The sequence below is a fragment of the Lepisosteus oculatus genome, chromosome 2, assembly GCF_040954835.1.
Source record: "Lepisosteus oculatus isolate fLepOcu1 chromosome 2, fLepOcu1.hap2, whole genome shotgun sequence".
In the NCBI taxonomy this organism is placed as follows: Eukaryota; Metazoa; Chordata; class Actinopteri; order Semionotiformes; family Lepisosteidae; genus Lepisosteus; species Lepisosteus oculatus.
The window spans coordinates 33173015-33196680 of record NC_090697.1 but is presented as its reverse complement, the minus strand read 5'-3'; the positions used below and the strand labels follow the sequence as shown (position 1 = coordinate 33196680).

Genomic DNA, 23666 nt, shown 5'->3' with positions numbered 1-23666 from the left:
CGATAAAAGAGCAAAATAAGATTAATGATATTATATGTGCAAAGGTTCAAACAAACAAACATTTTAAAAACTCTGAAAATACACATTCTATTGGAGTACTTGCTTTGTACTTAATTAACATTTTTTTTCCTGGTAACATATTCATATTATTTATCATGCAATCAACAGCAGTGCCTTAGCCCCATCTTGTCAGATCTTAGAAGCAAATCAAAGCTTAGCCTGGTTAGTACTGGGACTAGAGCCCTCCATGGAAAACCAGGTTGCTCTGTGAGTGGTGTTGGTAAACCAGTAGGTGGCACTCCTCCCTCTGGACCAGGCTTCCAAGCCAGCATGCTGATATTGTGGATGTGCTCTAGTGCCATCCTTCAAACAAGATGTTAAACAGAAGGTCTGCCCACAGACTACTTTCATTAAAGGTCTCATGGCACTGTTTGAAATGGAAATGGAGTTTGGATTGTGTTGAGGAATTTTGTGGTAGTACGTCTTGGAACATCTAACAACATTTAGTTTTCTGGGTCTTGGCTTTTCTTGCTGTGCACTCCAGTATATGAATATCTATTGCATATTTAGTTAATCTATACTTGGCAGCGTCCTTCTTGCTTGATATAAACAGTCTTTGAGATGTTGCTTGAGCTCCCAAAAAGTGGGTTCCAAGATCTTTTGACGGGAATTAATTCCACTTAATAATCTTGCCAGTGGGAATTTTTCCCTGGCATCTCAACTGGTTTCAGCTCCGTGCCCCCTTCCAGCAACAGACTGCAGATTAATGAATCCAGGCTGTTTGATCTTTCAGTCTGGCACAGGCTGCTCCAGCCGTGCATGGTAGACAGCAGGTTAAATAAAGACTGACTGCAGCATGAAAATCGGTAGAATAAGGCATGGGGAAAATAAGAAACATACCTGGTCACATCCTTCTCTCTTGCAGAATATAATGTACCTTTGGTAGGAGGTCATCACATCTTTATGATATGTTATTGCTTTCATATTCAACCTATTTTCAGATGTTTCGTTTTAGTTTATAAAAGTAAAAGGTTTGCTGTGCAAAACGTATAGCAAGACCTTGGGAAAAGCGGGGTCATCCGAATGCCTCTTGCGCTGCCCTAACTCAACAGAGCAGACTTAATTGTGGCCATTTGGAGGTATACATATCATGGGCTATTCCGAACCTGACAACCACTTTTCCAAAAGACGTAAGAGGATGCTTATCAAGCTATTCTGCAATGACTGTGAGGTACAGATTTAGCAAGCAGCCCCATTTGGAGTTGAGGAAAAGTGAATGTTCGCCTTCTTATATTCATGGTATGAGGGATAATTATGGGCCAAAGCAGGGAGATAGCAAGGAAGGAAGTATCCTAAGTAAGGTTTAATTAAACTTAGGCACCTTTTTCTGCTAGCGTTGGACTTTAAACAATATTATAGCAAGAAATACAATCAAGTGATAATGGATCCCATTAAGGCATGTAATTTGCTGGTAGAATAATATTTTCTTATTGCATTCATCTTTAGTAAGGGTAAAAAGGACCCCCCTTCTGCCTCTGCTGCTGTTTCATTCCCTGAGCAATTCTAGCTTATCTTTGAAAAACCTGACCTTAGCACTGGCTAAATGTACGCCTTGATAGATAGCTGGCTGGCTGTTACAGATATAAATGTGACCAAGACAGAAGATGTCTCAATTGTGTTAGCACAATCCTTGTTGCATAAATTGGTTCATTCCAGCTCCACTAATATGCTGTTGGTTCTCCTGCCAGGGTGTCAGTGCCATCAGGTTGTTTCCCACTTCTGGTCATCTGTTGCTGTCTTGCTCAATGGACTGCAAAATCAAGGTATGTTTGATGTATTGCAAATTAAAAGTTCTATTTCTCCTTTTCATCACTGTCTGTTATTGCTTTTAAAGCAATAAAGTCCCTATAGTGTTCTAACTCTCTTGCACTCCTTGTCATCCTGTTTTTATTATGGGGAACATAATTTTATTTAAGAAAATGTGTTGCTGGTAATTAAAAAGTATTAACCCAGATCTTATTAAAGAACACTCTATCCTACCTTTGATCAAAAAGCTTTTCAGACTCAAAGTCCGTCGCATCTATTCTCTCAGAGTGATAATTGATCTTCCCTTGCATTCTGGACTTGCCCAGAATTAACGTGGGTGCATTTCATTTAGACTGAAGGACAGCTGGGCAGATTGCCACTGGCTGCTCAGAAAATTCCACACCCAAAAATTAGGAACCTTATCTCACGGATTGTGTTTTTCAGGACTTACACCTGGATGTCTCTGCACATTTTCTGTTTGCACTACTTTTCGTTAATGTTTGTTGCCGAAATAGCAACAAGAGTGCCAAAAGATTCCTAAGATGAAGTACCTTTAGTAGTTTTTCTAACCAGCAAACTCTTTGCCATTACTTTATTGTCAGGTTTAATGAGGTGCCCTTGCTGGTGACTTATGCTGAAAATGTTGAATGTTGAATGTTGAAAACATTTGTTTTAAAAGCTGAAATACTGTAGTCCATGTTTTTGAACACTGTACCTTTATTACAACCATAATGAATGCGTTTATTCCACCCATATTAGAAATGTAACTAAAACTCGTCATCCTCATCACTGCATACCTCACGAATCTGTAAAGTGAGAATGTTCGGCTTTGAGTACTGAAATGATGGGACACTACAGAAAACAATGCAATTTTGATTTCATTACTAAAATCTTTCTTTTATTTAGTTGTGGGAGGTGTACAATGAAAGAAGGTGTTTCCGAACATTTATCGGTAAGTATTCCCAATTTTACTGGATCCAATGGTCATTAGTCTAAAGATTGATAGCCTTCTAATCATATAAGTTAGTGTGACATAAAAGTAGCTGCAAAAAAGTGAATGGTGAATTTACATAGATTGATGTCCAATACAGCACATTCATGTTTTCAATAAGAGCCCCAAGAATGCTGTGCAGCACTAGAAAGATATAATTGTTGGGGAGACAAAGCAACTGTAGCTTTTCCTTGTGATTATTCATTTTAATTTCTTTGTATATAGTTTCTATCAATCACAGCGTCTTCGTTTTTCTTCTTGAAAATATAGATCAGCTTTGTATTGGGTTGATATAGTAGATCTTTAAAGCTGAAGCTTCATCAGTAGTTTGTCTGGAGGGGACTGACATAATCCATACAAATTAACAATATAGGGAATAAGGGGATTGCATTGTACAGTGATAGGATCATTACAGGGAAATTGATCTGTTGGAGACAAAACATGGCAATCCCAGGCCAACGAAAAAAAAGCTGTGTGTAAAGCGTGTAATCCCCAAAAATGTATTACATGTATTAAAAAATGTAATGTATTAAAATGTATTACATTTACATTTATGTCAAAATAAAGGTCCTGCCTTTGAATCTATTATTTTGAGCTGTCTCATGGTCAGATATAAAGTGCAGTCCGTAAGTATTTGGACAGTGACACAATTTGTAGTTTTTTTTGGCTCTGTACTCCAGCACATTGGATTTTAAACGAAACCATGACTATGAGGTTAAAGTGCAGAATGTTGGCTTTAAATGGGGGGACTATGTATAAAAGGGGTTGCGATTCCTTTATGGTTCATCCAATAAAGACGTAAACACCCTCGAATTAAAGCTGACATTCTGCACTTTAATCTCATAGTCATTGTTTCATTTCAAATCCAACGTGCTGGAGTTCAGAGCCAAAACAGCACAAATTGTGTCACTGTCCAAATACTTCTGGACTGCACTGTATATTACTCTACCAGTGACTGGGGTCAATTTAAAGTTTCATTGACTGGGAATACAAATACAGCCCCTGATATCTTCATTAAAAGTAATGCTTTTTTCTTCACCGCTGAAGAACAGTTTTCTTTGGTGCAACTCAGCTTTTTGCCAAAATCAAGTGTAGAACTAAGCACCAGTCTTTCAATCACAGAGATTATCCAAGCTTCTTGTTACTTAGATAGGCCGCTGGTTGGAGTTACACCGAGACATCTGAGAAGGTTGCTTTAATATGACAAGACTCTGCCTTCCTATTGACCTTTCTTACTCTAGAAAGCAGCAATTATATGCAAGTTTTAAAAATGCAGCTCTAGTTTTCCAGGAAGTGTCATTTACAAAAGTTTCAGTTTGCAAATTTCAATGCTCGAAGCCTAAAAGCTGTTGGTAGCTTTAAGAATGCAGGGCTTAACATTTGAGTGTTTGAAAAGCCTGAACCGTTTAATTTGTTTTTGTACCTTCAATTAGTATGTTTGTGAATGTTAGTCAGTTTAACAGCCTGCAATCCTTTGCCAATAATTAACATCAAGTGCTACATTACTAAATGAGCTTTGGCATAAAATTTACTTATTGGTGCTTATGTCTAATTAACCACAGGATGTTTACAAATGGCATTCAATATGCTATTAACAGTTTTTAAGTTTCTTTATTCAATTTTAGTGCTGTGGCAAAAAACCAAAGCATAGGAATTTTATTTTTCAAGATTTGTATTCGGATTTCCATTCATTTGCAAACCACTCACCTCATTATTTTTAAGTCATTTAAAAGCAGTATTCAGATAATAAGGATAAGTGGTGGTGACCTTACTTTCCCCCCTAGACTGGTTGAAAACCAAAGCAAAAGAAGATGCAGCAACTTTTAAGTATTTAATAATAATAATAATCCTAAAAATATACATATGTAGTAAGTTACATACAACTTTAATTTTGCTTATTTGTGTAGTTTTTGTTGCATTAGTTTTGTGATGAACTGTCACTCAGAGTCTTGGGTCTTTATTCTAATAACCATTATTATCTTCCTCCAGCTTTTTAAATTTCTTTTTTTTTTTGTTTTTCACAGGTCATAGTAAAGCTGTACGTGATATCTGCTTCAATAATGCCGGCACACAGTTCCTTAGTGCAGCATATGACCGGTATCTCAAACTTTGGGACACAGAAACAGGTTAGTGTGGCACTGTTAATTTCACCGATCATTTAGACTTTGGCCAGAGCTCCTTGATACTGTTACATGCACCAGCGCAATGCATGAGCTAGTTTGGGTGAATTTCTTTAAGCTTTGCAAAATATTTAAAAAATAACACTGAAAGGCCACTTCTTATGCTAGTATCTTCTATTTAGGTTCACACAGATGAATTTGAATTTTTAATTTGCAAGTTCACGGTCTTGGCAGTAGCTGAAATTTCCTGTTTTTCGACTCAGAGCTTGAAAGTCTTAAATTTGTGATGTGTCATAATATTTTTTAACATTCTGTGAAACATTTTCAAGAATTTCTACTTATTCCCTGCCAGCCTGCTGCTTAGTGTTCCTGCCTGGCAGCAGAGGGTTATAGACAAAATTTTGTAGCTCACTGCTTATTTTTATCCAGACACAATCCCATAGATACCATAAAATATGTCATAAAGAGGTAAGTGACAGCACTGAAGCTTTTTTGCGCTATAGAGTGCTACAGATTGCTACATGCGCTACAGAGTGGACGTGTGTTGAACTATGTGAACTGATAGTTCAAAGAAGAGCTCTCAACTTGTTTTCATCTGGAACAATAGCGAAGATAAATTTTAGGGATATATGTGGGAAAGCAGCAGATAACTTAAGTGTGAAGGCAAAGAAACTTAATTCACCTTATTTAAATTTTTAAGAAATTAAAATATAAAATAAGAAAACTTAACAAATCCTTAGGAATTAGTGTCAGTTTCAACCTGGGGAGTTGGCTGATGAACAGCAGGGTATAAATGACAAGCCCACTGGATAAGAGACAGTGCTGCTAATATACAGTATGTATATGCATATTATTATATATATCAATAATTGTAGAATAGTATATAACAGTTAATATAAAACTTGTTAGTTTGTCTATCCATCATTTCTAAAAAGCCACTTATTTCTGGTAAGGGTTGTGATAAGACTATCCTATTAGTCTAGAGTACAATTTTAACAGCAAAAACCTAGTCAGACCTAGTCATGTTTGAAATGTGGGAGGAAAAGCACAGAGAACATGCAAACTTCACTCAAACCCAGCAGCCAGGAGCTGTGAGGCTTGTAGTTTTTGTTTTCAAGATATTTTGTTTGTTGCCAATCTTTTTGCAGGGGTTCTAATGGGAATTGTCTTTGCTCACATCGACATAATCACTTACTTCTCCAGTATAGACAGCTCTCTTGTCTTCATGCCGGTTTATGCCTTCTAACAAAAAAAAAAAGTAAACTCCTGGGATCAAGGTTATACATGTTTTTACAGTTAATGCGAAATGTAACACCTGAGTAATCAGAACCTCCCATCAGCCATTTGACCCAATACTTATCACCATGTCAGGTGGCCATGAAACATACTGTATGTGCACAAAATATCCAGAAACAAAGGCTGGAATTCTGAAATTTAGCCTTGTATTTATCTTTTGAAATACAGATTTCAATAGCCCGTGACAAAAATGGCTGATCTGACTTCATTGTCCCAATACTGTATACTGTGTTGATAAAGAAGGGGAAAATATTGAACACACTGAAACACATGGACACGTTTCAACGTGTGGATTCCCGAAGGTCCAGCAAGCACAGGATACACAAAAGGCCTACACCTGGATGGGACACCAAGTGTGTGAGAGACGGTCCTTCCCGTTTAAATTCCTGCTCACGGCAGCCCTCTGAGGGTAAAGACTCAGCGGTCTGTGAAAGAGGGCAGATTTGTGAAGGATGCAAAGTAGCTCATAATTACTGTGAAAGCACTTAAAATTGTGTGCTTTGGATATCAGATGTTTGGAACTAATCTTTGCTTTCACATAGAAAGCACAATTGTACTGAAGGCTGTGAGTACATCTCCTTGGTGGTTCATCTTAAAGAAGTTGGGTTTTTAGTAGTCATGAATTGGTATTTTGTGCAGGTCTGTAAAAACTGTTACTGTGACCTGACCAAGGCTTATCCACTGTGACTGTATAAGTTTACAGTTTAAATTAATAAATACCTTAGTGTGTGTTTATGTGTAGTAAGGCACTCATGGACACTGCATTAGTGCTTCTTGAATTAGCGATGTTATTCATTCATTCTAGGGATACATGTATCTTGTCCATAATTTTTAAGAACATAAGAAAGGTTACAGATGAGAGGAGGTCATTTCCCCCATCTCGCTTTTTTGGTTGTTAGTACCTAATTGATCCAAGGATTTCATACAGCTGTTTCCTGAAAGAAGCCAAAGCACTGACCCCAACAACATGGCTGGCTAGTTTATTCTGTACTCCTTCGGGTAAAGAAGCGTCTCTTCTTTTAAATGCACTTCCACGTCGTGCCACTTGTGCCCTCTGGTTCATTTTTCACTGGTCGTTTTTAAGAAATGCAGGGAGCTGACAATGGGTTGACATTGTCAATGCCTTTGAGGATGTGAAAAACTTTTAAAACTAAAAAAAGGTCAGTTCCTTCAGCCTGTCAATGTAGAACATTCCCTTAAGCCCTAGACTATATCTGGTAGTATTTATATTACTGGTTAAAAAGCAAGAACTATTTTTTTTTCCTTTGCTGTGCTTCTCTTAAACTCTTTATGTTGCATAAAGATTGAGATTGCTGTTGCTCTTTCTTGTTCTGTAATATGCTGCGCTTGTAAAAATCTAAATATTTGTTTTCTTACGGGTGTTTTGGAATTATAATTTGTTTCAGTATTATACACACCAGTAACTTTTGCATAATGGTATTTGGTCAGATTACTCCATAATTAATGTGATGTAACTTTTCTGTGAGATTAATTACTCAGCATGTTGATGGAAACTCTCCAGAGACACGACTGCTGAGTTGAATCACCAGGTGGCAGCAAAAAAAGAAATGTGACTCGAATGGTAGAATTAAATGTGTTGCTTTTAGCTTGCACATTGACCTATCCACATTGGCTTGAATGCTATGTGTTTTGCTGTGGGTATACGAGGGAGACAGTCAGAGAGTGGCTTTGACACAATCGGCTTTTAATTCTTAACATTTCTGCTTTACAGTTCCATATACAGTCCATAAAGTTCCGATGGCTGTGTGCTAGGAGAAGATTTAAAACACAGGGACAAAAGTAGACTGAGAACATGCAAAGAAAGATTTCTAATATGCAGATCAGGTCTCACATCAGTGGTCTGTGAAACAGCATTGCTGCACTGAATCGTGTTAAACGGGTGCTTTTTAACTGTGGTGATTGATGTTAATGGCTACATTTGTAACTGTTGCTGAATTCATGAGAACAGTTTCTTGTTTTTTGAGAGTTGGCAATTTAGCAGACCTACTTCTGAAGTTTAAGGCGTCATTTACACAAAATTGGAAAGAGTTGCTTCTTTTCAAGTCCTGTGTGCACCTAATACTCTCATTTAAGTGGATAACCACAAATGCTGCTCCAGTGCATCCAGTAATCATGTTATAAAAATACATTTTAGCTTTCCAATAAAGTGACAATTTGGGAGAATAATTGATTTCTCTCTTACCTGTGCAAGCCTTTTTTCTGTATCTAATGAAATCACAATTTGAGACTGCCAGTATGCCAGTGCAGGACACTCGGTGTCTCTATAAAAAGCCTAGCATCAAAAGAGCCTACCCTGCTCTGCTCAGAGAACACTGGATCTCTCTGACATGCTTATATGGATATGACACTTAATAAGCAATTTATGGCTCTTTCTCTCATAAATGCAAGTCTACTTAATACTTATGGTAAAACTGTAGGGGCACATGGATAAAATCATTGAAATACTAAAAAAGTAAGAACTGACAGGAAATTTATTAAATTTCTCAGGCTGAGCTGCAGTAGAGGGCGTTCTGACATTTTACTGCAAACTCTTCTTATTAGAATGTACCTCTTTCTTAGGATACAGATCCGCACGTACTGTGGGCATTTCGTCACACAGCCTTTGTTCGTGAATGTCATGAAAACCACACTGAACATTTCCAAGTAATACTTATACATGTTGCACTCTTCTTCACTTTTCTGTCCAATCCATCCCACAGCCTTTCATTTTAGGAAGGTATTTTGTTGATAAATTTCAATGTTCAAAATAGAAAAAAAATCTGTTGCATCTGCTTTTGAGGAGGAATCTTAAATCATACAGATCAATAATTGCGCTTAATTGTAACTCCAAAGGTGTATTCCTGTAGAGATGCAGATGTGACTGTTGGCTCCTTGAATCTTAAATACATTTATTCCCTAGAGTAATGCTTATTTAATCTTCAACAACATACTATTCATTGCACTTCTTAGAAATAGAAATAAAGGGTTTATTCACAAGAAACCAATACCTGTATCTTCAATATATTAATTTAAAAATGTAAAATTAATGCAAGACTTTCCATGCCAGATGAATCACACTTTCTTTGAGTTTTTTCCTTTACTTTTATGTCTGACTTTAACGCAGAAGTTTCTTGTAATGTAATTTAATTTATTCATGTTTTTATAACTTCTCTTCACTTGCGCCTGTGCTGTATTATATTGCGTATCATTGTCTGTTATGGTGAGGCCATTTTAATTATCCTGAATTGCACTATTGGTTTCACTACATTACTATCAGCAGCTCTTTGATCCACCTCTCTTACAATACTCAAGTAAATAGACAATTAGACTGTATTTAATTTGTAAAGGAGCAAGTAATAGGTTTATTCCATACTGAAAAGAGAAGAAAGAAAACACAACTTTTCGGCTGTGGAGCCTTCTTTGGGTGTGAGAAAGACAGGGCAGACAGCAAAGATTAAATAGCACAGGAGAACAAAAGCTGGGAGAGGGGGGAGGAGGCAGAGAGGCCATTCAGGTGATGTGAAGTGAGGAGAGGTGTGAAGTCTAAAGCTGCATGTGAATAGAGAAGATCACATGAAAACAAGTCTGTCACTGAGCGAAGCAGGTTATACTATGGGAGTTAAGAAACCTTTCTTTGAGAACGCAGACGGAGAGATCAGTGTGATCATGGCCGTCTGAGGTGAAATGAGAAACTATGGGCTTGGAGAAATCTTTAATCTTCACAGCCCTAACATGTTCTCTGAAGCGATCTCTTAGTCTCCTTCTGGTTTCCCCAACGTAGATAGCTGGGCACTTCCTGCAAGAGATACAGTAAATGAGGTTGCTGGAGGTACAAGAGGTTGTCTGGGTGATCTGGAATTGTCCTGAGGGGCCTTGAATGAGTGTGGTGTTAGAGATGTACTTAATTATATTTAATTGTAGCCTACTGTTAATAGAATACGAACGTTAATGTAGTTCAGAGGAACATTATTAATATGTTTACTCTTAAATATGAAGTATCACAGATGTGTTTAAAAGTTAAGACAAACAGGCTATTTGTTTTACTTTGTTAGCCTGCCAAATGCTAAAAAATGCCGTACGTTTCTTATTTAAATCAAGATAACGCATTGAAAGTATCCTAAGTAGCGAAGGTGCTCTATTCCAGTCACTATATTAACTGCAAGTTCTTAATGCCTGGAGTGCTAGTAAGAGAAATCTCAGCTTGCAGCTCTGCATAATAATGATCTCTCTCCTACGGGTAGCTGCAGTGCAGATAGACTTCTCATCAGTACTGCTGCACAGCTTGGGGTGGTGTAGCAAGATTGCTTTGATTAGAAATTTCATTTCGTGCTGAATTGCCAATGGAAAAAAGAGCTATAAGTTTTGAGTGCAGCTCATAGAGCCTGTGTTGTCTAAGCACTATACAGGTCCCTGGGTCGGTGTGGTTTGACACAACCACAGTGAAAAGGCTTGGCAATGTTAAGAGTGCATGCAGCTCTGAGTTAGAAAGAGTAATCCTGTATACTCTAACTTTGTATACACATGTGGTCTCCTTCTCCCCTCTCTTAATCAACTTTTTTTTCAAATGACAAAAAATTGGTTGTTTCTAGACTGCACATTTAATCAATATTATACAAAGTGAAAGGGTCTTCCTTTAAGCACTAATGAGGAGGACTGTTTCTGAAAAAACAACTTGGTAAATCCTCTTTATAATGTTGAAACAGAAATACAGTACGGTGAAAAGAATGTTATATCTGTACATTGTACTTCAGGCTATAGTGTTATATAATTCAAAGGTTATGTAATTGTCCAATAGCAATTAACTCTGTACACTATATTTTTGACCTCCCCATACTGTATTTATTTGGACACCATGTTTTATCATTATTTCATGTGTATTAAATTTATTTCATATGAAAAATAATCTGAGCTTTACTTAAAACATTGTAAAAAGTCTAGTGTATCAGTAGAGTATAGTATTATGAGCATGTGGCCTTTCGGGCTTTCCTGTAATTAATATCATAGGCAAGTTTTGTTTGATGTTTTTTCTTTATAAGCTGTGACTGAGATTACTGCTGTTTGAAGATTTTTTTTTAGTAGTTAAAGAGACTGACATATATTGACAGCACAATATTTAACTGCTTTTCTTTTTGGTTATTTTGCCAATGTCTCCTGACAAGCTTTCCTTAAAAGCCGGGGTTGGAGCTGTTTTCATTTTGTTAAAGTGAGGCATAAGACCTCTAAAGCCCATTGCCCCAGGGTCCAATAGGTCATTTTTCTTTGTCCGATACAGTACTGGTATCTTCCACTACCTCAGTGTTGGAAATTGTACTGAAGATGTACTGCTCAGACTGTTGAGTCAAAGCACAAAAAGATCATCTTGGATGTGTCCAAGTGTAAAAAGCTTAGTGTCACCGACAGCTGAAAAAGCAATTCTGAGATTTTTTTCAGGATGGCAGTAGTTTGGTTTGATGTGTGATAAAAGTGAGTAATTTAATATGTTGCCTAAATAATCTTATTCATGATGTACTGCAGTAATCTTTGAGCCCAATGGTGTAAGGTCTTTAACACTACAAATACTGAGCCCTACTGCAGTAATAATATTAGCACAACCACGTGTCATGTTCACCCCTGTGGTTCAATGTTTATTTTTGTCATGTGACATACAGTTAACTTGGCCTTTGTTGCTTTTTTATTTTCCCATTGTTGCCCCACCAGTCTCGTAGTCAGTTTACAGGTGATGCTGATCACCGAGTTCCGAGTCCTTTTAATTCACATTCACAGGCTGCTAATGCTTTAAGGTGTATGTGCATTTGTTTAATCCAGTTGCTTAACATGACATTCTGAACCCTGTACTATTTTTTGGTGGAATGGAAATGCATGTAAATTGTGATGACTAGAATATTTGGAATAATTGCAATTAATAATCCCTTACACCCAGAGGGCAATGAATTAGTCGTATTAAATTAAGACCTAATAAAGTTGGTTGCAATTAACAAAAGGTATCGTTTAAATAAACACAGAAAATGCAGTGTGTTAGTCATGATATAAAACTGTGTATAGATAGATAGAGATAGATAGATAATACTTTATTAATCCCGTAGGGAAATTGATGTGTTACAGCAATCCAGCCCAAGACAAGCAAAACAGACATCAGAATAGTTATAAAACAAAAGACAAACAAGATAAATCATGTGTTCTATGGTATAAAACTGTATAACTTGTGTATGTTTAATTGGATAAAACAATATTTTCAATTTCTAATTTTATTCAGATATGTAGCTATAAGAGATTCCTAGACAACTATAGCAATGTCACTGGGGGGGACCAGGTCTGAAGTTGACTGTAATCTAGAACAGTCAGCGAATGTTGTTAGTGGACATCTTCCATTTAGTAAAGCCTGTGTGAGCATGGTGAACTGATTGGTGTTTTAAAAAAAAAATATTTCAATGCTATGGATATAAGAGTATTAACATATCTCATGTCAAACTAATCTTGAGTACTGTATGTGAAATCTACTAACTAAATAATTTGTCAAAGCCGGACATAACTGTGACAAGAAACGCGGACAAAATTCTAAAAGGATACCATTAGCGCTATGGGATTTACTCTTGTTATGTTTTGCTCCACCTGTTTTGCCTCAGACAGATACCAGGCCGACGAGAAGATGTTCAAATTGAGTAAAGCATGTGAAAGTTTTACATATGCACCTTTTCAGTTAGGTTTCATTTCTTATTTCGTTCTTAAGATAATAGGGACCTAAAAACCAGTTTCTGTGCATCTGTACTTATTTCAAGTGCAAGTAAAATTGGAAAAAGAAAACAAAACCGGAGTCTCTGGGCAAAATCTGGTTTCAGGCTTTGGTCATGTCAGTATCCGTCTGTGCAGGATTTGCAGGCAGCACCCAACCGACTGGTTATTGCTGAGGGTCAGGAGGGAGTTGTTGATTAGGGCTCTCAGTTTTTGGTGAACACAACACTTGCAGATTCCCGGGCACTGACAGTTTTTTTTTTACATTTGTGGATAATATTTTTACTTAACCTTTCTGCAAGACAGTCTGTGTTAATTGCAGACTTTTTGAAACTTGTATTTTTAAGGGTGAATGCACCAATAAACTAGGAATTCTAAATTCTATATAGCTACTGTACATCATAAACCTACCATTAATGCCCAACTCTGTGGCAGTAGCTCCTGATATATTTTCTCCTTTTCTGTTCCTGTAGTCCTTATCTGCTTCATTACAAAGTTCTTTGCGTTCAGCTTTGCAAAGAATCGGCATTTTCAGATCCTTGTTTAACTGGAACGCTAAAAATCCTGCCTCTTCCAAGTTTTATTTGTATTCCTTGGGCAGTGTAATTGTGAGTGCACAACATGTTCATGTTGGGTGAAATCAAACTTGGCCTTTGTCATTCAGCAAACCAGACAATGTGTGAAGTACAGTAAGTAATGCCTTTGTCCATTTTTTCATTTTTATATTACTGCTACATCAAAAGCAGATCATATCCAATGTGTAGTGGCAGTCTCGGTTCTTCTTTGATCCTCCTATTATATTTGGATGTTAAAATATTGCAAACTAATTCTTAGTTTCTCTTTAAAGTAGTTTTAATCGTTACATAGCGTCACATGCGTGCATATTTAACAGTATTACTTCCTATAGATTCAGCAAAATAAAAAGAAATGTATATTTTGTAGCTAAAGTTAAAGGACATTAAATTGACCTTTTTAGGTGGCCCTGGATTAGTCTGGATGTTTAAAATTAGAGAATGCACTTAGTGTCCAAAGTTTATAACCAGTGAGATATAAAAAGAAAATTCTGTTAACTTTTGTTTTCTGGCAGAAGAGAATCTGTTTCTTGTTCTTGACAGCTATTCTGTCTTTTGCTGATTTATGGTTGTATTGCATTAAGACAACACTTTAAAGAGGAACCTTGGAAGTGGATAACTATGGGATTTTCTTGAGATTTAGCAAAAGAAGCTATCTGTCATTTAAGTCACATAGCTATTTTCCTGCTAAAGTGTTTGTGTATGTCAGTTAATAACGGTTTGAAAGGCTATAGACATGACAAACTGTTTATTTGTTAATGTATTTTTCATTGATCTGATGCCTTGTGGTTCATAGATAACAATGAACAGTACAAGTAAGTAAATTATTTACAATTTATTTTGCTTTGGAAATTAAAGTATTAAATAAACAAGCTAGAAAATAAGAAATTCTGGCACCAACACCACAGGATTCCACAGTATCATGAGTGGAAAAAGAGAAAAAAATCTATGATAGAAAGACATGCCCTGCATGGAGACATGATCTTTTGTTCACAGGAAAAAAAAATTCAGGAATTTGATTGCATGTGTCCAAGTTAATTGTATTCTTGCTCAGAGACTGACAGAGCGCTTCTAGAAATGCAGTGACAAAAAACAAGCGCAAGTCTTTACAAAAGTAAATCAGAAGATGTCTTTTTTTCTAGTATTAGTTATAACAATTTCTGCTTTTAATTGCCAACCACAGTTCATAGATAATTCCCTCATTACTAGGAGACCCTTTTCACTTTTAGCTATTATGCTAAAGATACTGTTTAACAAAGGAACATTTCAGTTCCAAACTGCCCAGATTTAATATGGACAATATTTCAGTTTCATTATTCAAAAAGCAGCTTTTAGCACAACAAAAGGTATGTTTTGTTGTCTTCTTCTAAAAGCAGATTACATCTTGAATTAACAACAAGAATTTGCTTTAGTTATCTACGTGGCATGACTATATGCTTTTCAGGGCTCAAAGCAACAAACACGCTAGAACTCTGTTTTTGGGTTATTTTCCTCTCTGTTATTTTTTAGTACTTACGCAACCCCCTGGACATAAATTCTTGAAATTTAGCAGGAGTGTAAAAGTATCCAGGGAAATCACAAATTATAGCTGCCATATTGGATTTTGACAATTTGACAAATACTAAAACTTATTCTGTGAACCCGAACATAGTAGAGGTTTAAAACTTGGAACAACAAAATGTTGTGTTTTTGTTCAACTAATATGTTTCAAATGATAGTAAGCTATTTTTATGGTGCTACTTTTGCCAAATGTTGTACAGTCTCTGCCTTAAATTTGCAGCTTAAATTTCTCTTTAGGCTCCAGTATTGTAATCGGCTAGAATTCTATATTTTTTTTAACTTATGAACATGCTTAGAGGTCAATTTCACATTGAAAAGTCAAGAATGGAAAGCATTTTAATTATGAAGCCTTCTTCTGGAGTGAGGGAATGAGGGAGAGGGCAAAGCAACTCGCACACTGACTCACACTGACTCAGCTCCCACAGTCATTTCTTCATCTGGATGGTTAACCTCTGGCAACCAACGCAAATGTCTTAGTGTAAATGTGCTCAGCAAAAGGTGATTTTCTGTTATTTTCTTTTCAGAAAGCAGGAAGACAGTTTGTGAATATTTTAGAGATTGCCGTAGCAGATGTTGATTTCAAGTTGCTTAAGAAAAGACATTTACTAACTGGTGTTGAACAAGGCAGTGTTAGGACCGCATTTGTCTTCCATATTTGTCTGTGTTTTTCATTAGACTCACTATAAGCAAGTAAATGTCCTTTTCCAGATGTAACTAGAGGGAAATCCATCTCTTGCAAAAAGTTATTGACTTAAGTTTTTTCATTTTCTTAATTGTTTCAACATGGAAGGTTTTCCTAGGAATACACCATGTCTTTGAAGACTTGAGAAAACAGAAAAAGTCATTTTGAGCTTAAATTTTAAGAATGACACCAAAAGGATATTTTGGGTCACTGGTCCCTGAGCTCCTATCTCAGCGTACAAAATAAGTGTTTTCACTATTGAATCTTCTCAGCCAAACAAGACAAACGTTTGTGCAATGGTAGGAAAAATAAAACATTTGTTTTTTCAAAAATGTCAGAAATATCAAAAGCTTAGAAACTAGCTTTCAGGATTTTTTTTTTTTATTGTGCACCAAGAAGAATGTTTTTTAGATTAGAGCTTTATGTATCTGTCACCTCTTTTTCAGGACAGTGCATTTCAAGATTCACAAACAGGAAGGTCCCGTACTGTGTCAAGTTCAATCCTGATGAAGACAAACAAAGCCTCTTTGTGGCTGGAATGTCAGATAAGAAAATAGTTCAGGTAAGCTCTGTGGGTTTGATTTATTTTCAAACAGTTTTGGTTAATGTAGGCTCATACAGTATATGTTGTCTTGTACCATAGTAGGACAGTATTATGTGTGAGTTCATTAAAACTGAGGGCCATTTGCACAAGGTCCTTTTCCAAACAGAAGAAAGATTAATTTAATCTTCTGTTTTATACAGCCTGCTGTTCTAGCTACCAACAATAATATGTCTTTGGGTTAGATAACAAAAATTATGTTCTGTACATAAATAAATATGTATTTAATACTGTACTACAAATATGTAGTTCATATTCGGCTGCAGATAAAAGTAGCTTTGCCAATCTGTGATAATCCTTGTGGGGAATATCTGTTGAGATTTCCGGCTTTTGAACAGATGTAATATGTCCCTATAGAGTGCATTTAAAAGAAATGCATATGATAATTATAATGTAATGCTAGCAAATCCAAAAGGCAGTCTCAATAGGAGTGTTATACTTCACATTATTTAGAAATCAGCCTTTATTGTAGTTGTTTTATCTGTCAGTGGGTTGCATTTGCAAAGATTGAACTACTACTAATAGACAATAACATATACAAATCAGATCAGTTCTAGAAAGGTGTCTAAAGTTTATGTAGTTTGATACTGATCTTTATTTCTAAATGAAAAGGGTGTCTGTTAAAGTAACAGTCATTATTAAACTGAATAATCAAAAACAGGCTGGCAAAGTCATTTTTAGTTATTTTTATCTGAAATCTTAGGACAGAGTATTCTTTCGCCATGGTGCCGTTTGACGTGAATTTAAGAAAAATAATTCCGCACTTAAGCAACAGTTTTGGAATTTAAAAAATAATAACTGATGGTGGTAAAGTTCTATCTTTCTGTATGTTTTTAATGTGTTTGACAGGCATGGATCAGTGTTCAAGCACAAGTAAATAGTATGAAAGCATTGATAAAATCACCAAGCTGAGTGATAGTGGACAGTTTACACTTGAATTTGTGTTAGGTTGCATTTCCTGTTCTGTTTTCAAGGCCCTGTGTTTAAGATTGTGGAGTGCTGTGGTTTAATCACGATCTTTCTGCACCAGACTACAATCTCCACATTTCTTCCTCATGGCTGCTTGTTTATTTTACAGTGGGACATCCGGTCAGGGGAAGTTGTTCAGGAGTACGATAGGCATCTCGGAGCTGTCAACACGATCACTTTTGTGGATGAGAACAGGCGCTTTGTCAGTACTTCTGATGACAAAAGTCTTCGAGTCTGGGAATGGTAAGTTATAAACGTCTTCAAAAATAAAGCTTTTCATCTAAAGTTGCTTTGTTTTTGTTCTCACCTTTGTACATTGAACGTGTGTCGTCATCTCGTTTGAAATGCTCATGTGTGGCACAGCTTGGTCTAATTGTTTTATAAGAATACCTCTCATTTAACATCTTTGGATTTCGCTTTTGGCAAAAACTCTTCACTTACGGCTACAATTACTTTGCTTCTTCAAATTATACTCCATACCCTACATTGTAAAACTCACACAAGGCACATCCCACTGTGCCCAGTTTCTGCAACAATTCCACCTACTGCTGTATTGATATTGTTGCGTGCTTACATGTAGCAGCATTATCAACACTTCCACTACTCTTTCAGAAGACCTATGTAGGGGTAAATTAAAGCTGAGTTACAGCACAATACACAGGCAACCAATTACGGTGGCTGAAAATAAACTTTCTCACACCAAAGGAAGCATGGTCCCACGCACAATAAGTGGACTAAAATTCTGCAGGACTAAAATTCTGCGAAGCTAAAATTACTTTAGATTAACTTTATTTGCACTAAAGTGGAAATTTGTCTTCCCGCATTACAGTTGATTAAAATACACAACATACAATTCATCAGCAAACATAAAATCATGGCAGACTAGAAATGTTTGTTGTCCAGACAGTGCTGGGCTAGAGGTTGAACTTGTTCTGCCTGAACTACAGGCCCTACAGCCACAGAGTTGTGTAAACTCTTGTAATGGATCTGTCTTGAAGCTGGAAGAGAGGTTTGAAATGACCTTGTTTTTTTGTAGCTGTGACTTAGTTAATATAAATGTAAATGCAGCTCCTGATGTCTTGTCGTTACCCTTCCTTAGAGCTGTAGGTTATTATAGCGCAGCCACAGCTGATTATCAGTTGAGCCCTTAAAAAGTAAATAAAGCCCTCAATAATACCTCTCTCAAATTAAATCGAATAGTTAATGTAGAAACAAGTTAAAATCACACGTGAAGGACTTAGAAATGTCATCTGTGATGTTCAGTCAACCGTCACAAGACCACATACCCTGATATTTTGGGGTTGAAACATTAAATGAAACAAGTGTTGCATGCTTGTGTAGTTTTGTGTCAGCTCCATACTGTTGAAGCAATTATTCCACTTCCCCATAAAAGACAATCAGGAGTCTACCTCAGAAGTTAAAATAAGTATTTATTTCATGTGCATGGGAGTGAAATAGACGGAGATGCTTGGTGTATTTTTCTCAGTGATTAAACTACAACAGTCCTTTAACATTTTTCCTATCATGCATCAGATTGGCAGCATTCCAGGATCAGCTCATCTTCCTGTTCCCTATTTAGCAAAGATAACTTATTTTGATACAATTGGTATTAATTTCATAGCTTGCTTTCTTATATAACACAGTATAGAATTATATAGTAGCCTTTGTGTCCAACATTCTTTCTCTGCAGTTCTGCATGTCCACCTTATAAAATACTTCAGCTTCAGCAGAAAAAGTATGTAAAAAGTTCACAAAGACCCTCTCAACAATAGAAAGCCATGCCCTCCTTTGTGTGAAAGAAAGGTCAATGTAGGAAAATTGGTCTTATTCATTTATTCATCTTCAGGGAAATGTCAGGGAAAACACAGACTGAGCTATACAGACTTTGCATTTGATATGTTGGATATAAAGTATTTATGGATAAATCAGAAGGAAGAGTTTGGCTACTGGATCTCTGCAAATATATCAATAAATAACTCTCCTGTTATCTTAGAAACTGGTTAGCCTTTCTTGGCTCATTATAAGACTTTAGCTTGTTTATTTTTGCCATTTTTCTAGCTATCTAGAATAAATATTTAAAGATCAGGTCACCATGTAAACTCTTTTCTGGTTAATTCCTCAGGTCACTTTGTGTGAATGTGATTTAATTGTTTACCAAACAAAAACATGTTCCATAAGCGGAATGTAAATATAAAAAAATTGTCGATGAAAGGGTTCAGGAGGCATCTTGGGTGGTTTGGTGGACACGTGCTGTGATTTTTTCTTCTTTGGATGAGTCATATTTAATAATAACCAAGGCTCACTTTCAGTGCAACATGGACAAAGCAGCCTTCAGGTTAGCCATTTCCAGAGAGACTGGCATTCAGCTCCAAGAATTGCTGATCATAGTTCGTTAATGACTTGGCGTTCTGAAGGCAGTGTTGCAGATGGTCTTGTCTAGGGTTGGCACTGAGATGTGTCCCTATGGGGCTGACAAGTAGTCAACTGGTGAAGTTTGCAGTGCTGTTGGCTTAGCTGTATCTGCCTAGACAAGCGAGACAAGGCTTTCATATTTTATCTGGCTGGACCTTTTTATTAGTCAGACTTGAATTATTAGAAGTGTACCTCTACTATCCAGTCTTCAATAGTTAGGCTTTGTTATAAGAACATTAAAGTTGGAAGTTTAATCTAGATAAGAGATCTATTATTAATATTTCACAGTTGGTTTAATCCTAAACCATATTATCTGAAATTCTCCCCTGCTTTCTATTCTCCCAGCAGTTTTCTACCAACATTACAGATTAATGTGCATGCAAAATGTATTTTAATCAGCCTACATAATAATAAAACCTATTTTAAAGACATTTTTGTCATTTTTCATTAAAATAGTCAAATTAGCTTTCGGGCTAACAAAATGTGCCTTAGAGCATAAACCCAAAGAGACTCTTTATTAGTAGAAGGTTTCTAGGCAGATTAATCAGTGTAATGTATTGTCAACTGAAGATATTTTAGCTCAGTCACTCTGTCCTCATTAAAAAAATGTTACTTTGGAAAAGGAGCCTTCCGTATCAGTTAAAATAGTTATTTTTTTGTAGGTTATAGTGAAACTGTATAGCTAAAGAGACAGACCTAAATTGCATAAATATTTTTATCAGTGGGTTCAAGTGAAGGACAGAACTGAAAACTGTGTTATTCAACACTAGGAAGGTTACCAATGAGAGGATGCCATTTCATACAATAAGCTTTTTGTTTGCGAGTAGCTAATTGATCCAAAGATCTTATCCAGCAGTTTCTTGAAAGAAGACACAGTATCAGCTTTTGCAATATGGCTAGATAGCTTGTTCAAGACCTTCTCAATCTTTTGTGTTAAAAAAGTGCCATTGTTCTCAGTTTTAAAGGCACTTAGACCATAGTCTCCACTTGTGTTCTCTTCATGTTGCGTTGTTGATCCTGAACAAGTCCATTGGGTTAGCTTTGTCAGTGCCTTTGAGAATTTTGAATACTTTTGGATACTTAGGTACTGTCATAGTCACTATAGGTTTCTTCAGCCTGTCGGTATTAATTGTTTCCCTTATTCACATTCAGTCACTTTTATCTGGACTGATTAGAAAAGAAACTATCTTTTTTATAACGTGGAGGTCAAACTTGTATACAGTATTGTATACGAGGTATTACTAGTACATTGTAAAATTGTAACATACTATATAATTCCTTGATTTACCTTCTACACATTTTATATGTCTTAACATTTTTTTTTTGCTTTTTCTGTTCCTTTCCTACATTGTCTAGGAGATATACAATGCACTATATTTCAACAATAAACCATATGTCTTTTTCATAAGTATCCTCTTTAGGCTTGGTGTTTTCCATTTTGATTATATAGTTTATTCAAACAAATAACAAAAATATGTTTAATATAGTTGCCAGGCAATAAAAAATACCAAGTTGATTCATGCATTTTTTTTTCCTTTTACTTTTTTTCCTTTTACCTATTCTGTTGTTTCTATCTATAGATGAGGTGGCAGTTGAATTGTTTATTGGTCTTCTGTGATCCGGTTCTTCTCTAAACCAAAACAGCTGTGGAGAAACTGACAGATGACAGATGGAGCAATTCCATACTGATAACTACTGAGAATGAAAGAAATGTGCGTTTGAGACTGAGGATTCAGGGCTTTCATAGAGAAATGATTGAGAACTGAGGACTGGTCGGAAGTTTTGATCCGGCCCAGTTGACAAGGCAGACCTTATTTAGGGCAGCAGCCAGCTCTTGAAGTCATGTCCTGTTTTGCACTCTTCCATTTTTGCCAGTTGTGGTCAAACTCATTTAGACATTTGGTTTGAACACTGAAAGGTGAAATGGAAATTGTGGAAAGCATTAAGGCTTTGGCGGTGCCCCAGACCAGAAAATATCTCAAATACTGTTTACCCACTGGCTTTTAGTGAGATGGAAATGTGGATGAAGAGTGTTCACTGTGAGCTCCCCATGATTAAAGTACAATTCAAATGATTGAAAGAGGTTCCCTGAATATCCATCTCATGATTAAAGGAGTGCCTGTCACCTATACTGTTAAAATATAAATATATGCCTGTATATTTCTGTGCTGAATACTGTGTTTGAATGCAGCATTTGAATATTCCAGTTAAGCTGTATTTCATTGCCTTTTTTGTTGGCTCTGCTGAGACAGTCTGTACCTAAACAAATTCAGATTACTTGGAGGAACTCAGTTATTCAAATGCCAATAGCATGATCATACTTGGAGTGGTTTAAAATGCATTTTCACTAGTATACCTATTGCTCTGTTAGGGTTCTTCTATTTGTACTTAGTAGAAAGGGATTGTTTTACTACAAACAGAAGCAGTATGTTTGGATGACTAGTATGTAAGTTTTAATGTTTGTTACATTGGTGAGATCTGACCAGTCTTTTTTTTTTGCAAAGGGTGTTTTCTGTAAGTATGACAGCACACAATGATTTGGGATAGAAATACAATACAGTACAAGACATATATTTGATTGACTGTAAGGTTTAATTTTAAAAATGTATGTAGCTAATGCTGGTAAAAACAAAAAGAAGTTGCACGGGATATTGGTGACCTAATTTATTACAACTCCGAAAGTTAGTCTGCTAGATGTTGTTAGCCAAGGTTTATACAATATGAATTTAGAATAGTCCAATGAAAGCTGCTTTACTATTCCTGACATGAACCCACCAAGCAGTTTTTGTTTTTAAAATGACTATATTCTAAAGCAATTTTTACAGATTTACAATCTGCTTACAGATTATTTAAATGACTCTCTTCTTACCGTTTACTATAAAATGTATATCTTCTTGCTGTGTAAAAGAAGAGAAAAATGTGAAATCTTTTGTGAAAACAAAGTATATCATCAAGAAAAGTTCATTCTGCGTGTTCCTAGTTTGACATTATAGACTAGTTGTTTTTGAAAGCATCTAAGTGAAACAATGAGACCTATCCATCCATCACCCATTCTCTAACCACTTCTTCCAATTAAGGATCATGAGGGAGCTGGAGTTCATCCTGGCAAGCAATAGTGAGACCCATCTGTTTTACATTTGTAGGAATAATTATCTATTTATCGCTTAAATGACTGTCCTGAATTGTTTAATCTTCCCTTGTATAGGTTTGTATTTCAGGATTATAGTTACAGTGGATGTTATAGGAAAGAAAATTGCATCTGTGTTTGCAGGAGAAGCTTACTCAAAGGAAACCTTTAGTCAGACAGTAAACCTGTGCTGCCTGTCATTTAAAACTCCATCTGAAACATACCCTGCTCTCCTCAGGTTTAATGGCCTACTTCTCATATAGTGAGCGCAGTAGCTCAAAAGCTGCCTTCATTAATGGAATTCTCAGTGGCTTTCTTTTGCTTAAGTTGGCAACATAGTGCAACATAGTCCAGGCCATTTAAGAGGTAGAATAGAAGTGAACATATAGCTTCAAATTCCTTTTAAACACCTTACTAATCTTCTGAATCATGCACTCTGTTCTCTTTCTTGTGCGCAGCTAAATTTTCTTAATGTTATGTTTTCTTAAAAATTATTTTGGATATCCTTAGAAATCATTATCCATCTGTGTGAATAAAATTTTGGGAGATTGATGCTTATGCACACTGAACCAGAGGACCTTAAAAAATGGAAAATCGTTGTACAGTTCGGGTCTTCAGTGTCACAAATTTAATTCGATGTAACGAGCACTTCCATATGGAAGGTCTTACCATCACATTGCACATACAGATTATAATGTCTTCATTTTTGAGGTTTTCTAAAAGTGACAGGTGCCTTTTTTGGCAGGATGTGTACTGATGTGTTTGCAAAGCATCATTGAAATTACAGGTTGAGGAATGGAC

At 36.2% G+C, this 23666-nt stretch overlaps 1 protein-coding gene across 1 annotated transcript in view; it reads left to right on the top strand.

Annotated features, from left to right (window-relative positions):
- Window positions 1-23666, top strand: part of cdc40 (cell division cycle 40 homolog (S. cerevisiae)) — a 43380-nt gene that overhangs the window by 15029 nt on the left and 4685 nt on the right. The window contains exons 8-12 of the mRNA XM_006626289.3: window positions 1749-1823; window positions 2713-2758; window positions 4822-4923; window positions 16203-16318; window positions 17436-17569. Of these exons, the coding sequence (XP_006626352.1) occupies window positions 1749-1823; window positions 2713-2758; window positions 4822-4923; window positions 16203-16318; window positions 17436-17569 (473 nt within the window). The remainder of the gene's footprint in view (window positions 1-1748; window positions 1824-2712; window positions 2759-4821; window positions 4924-16202; window positions 16319-17435; window positions 17570-23666) is intronic.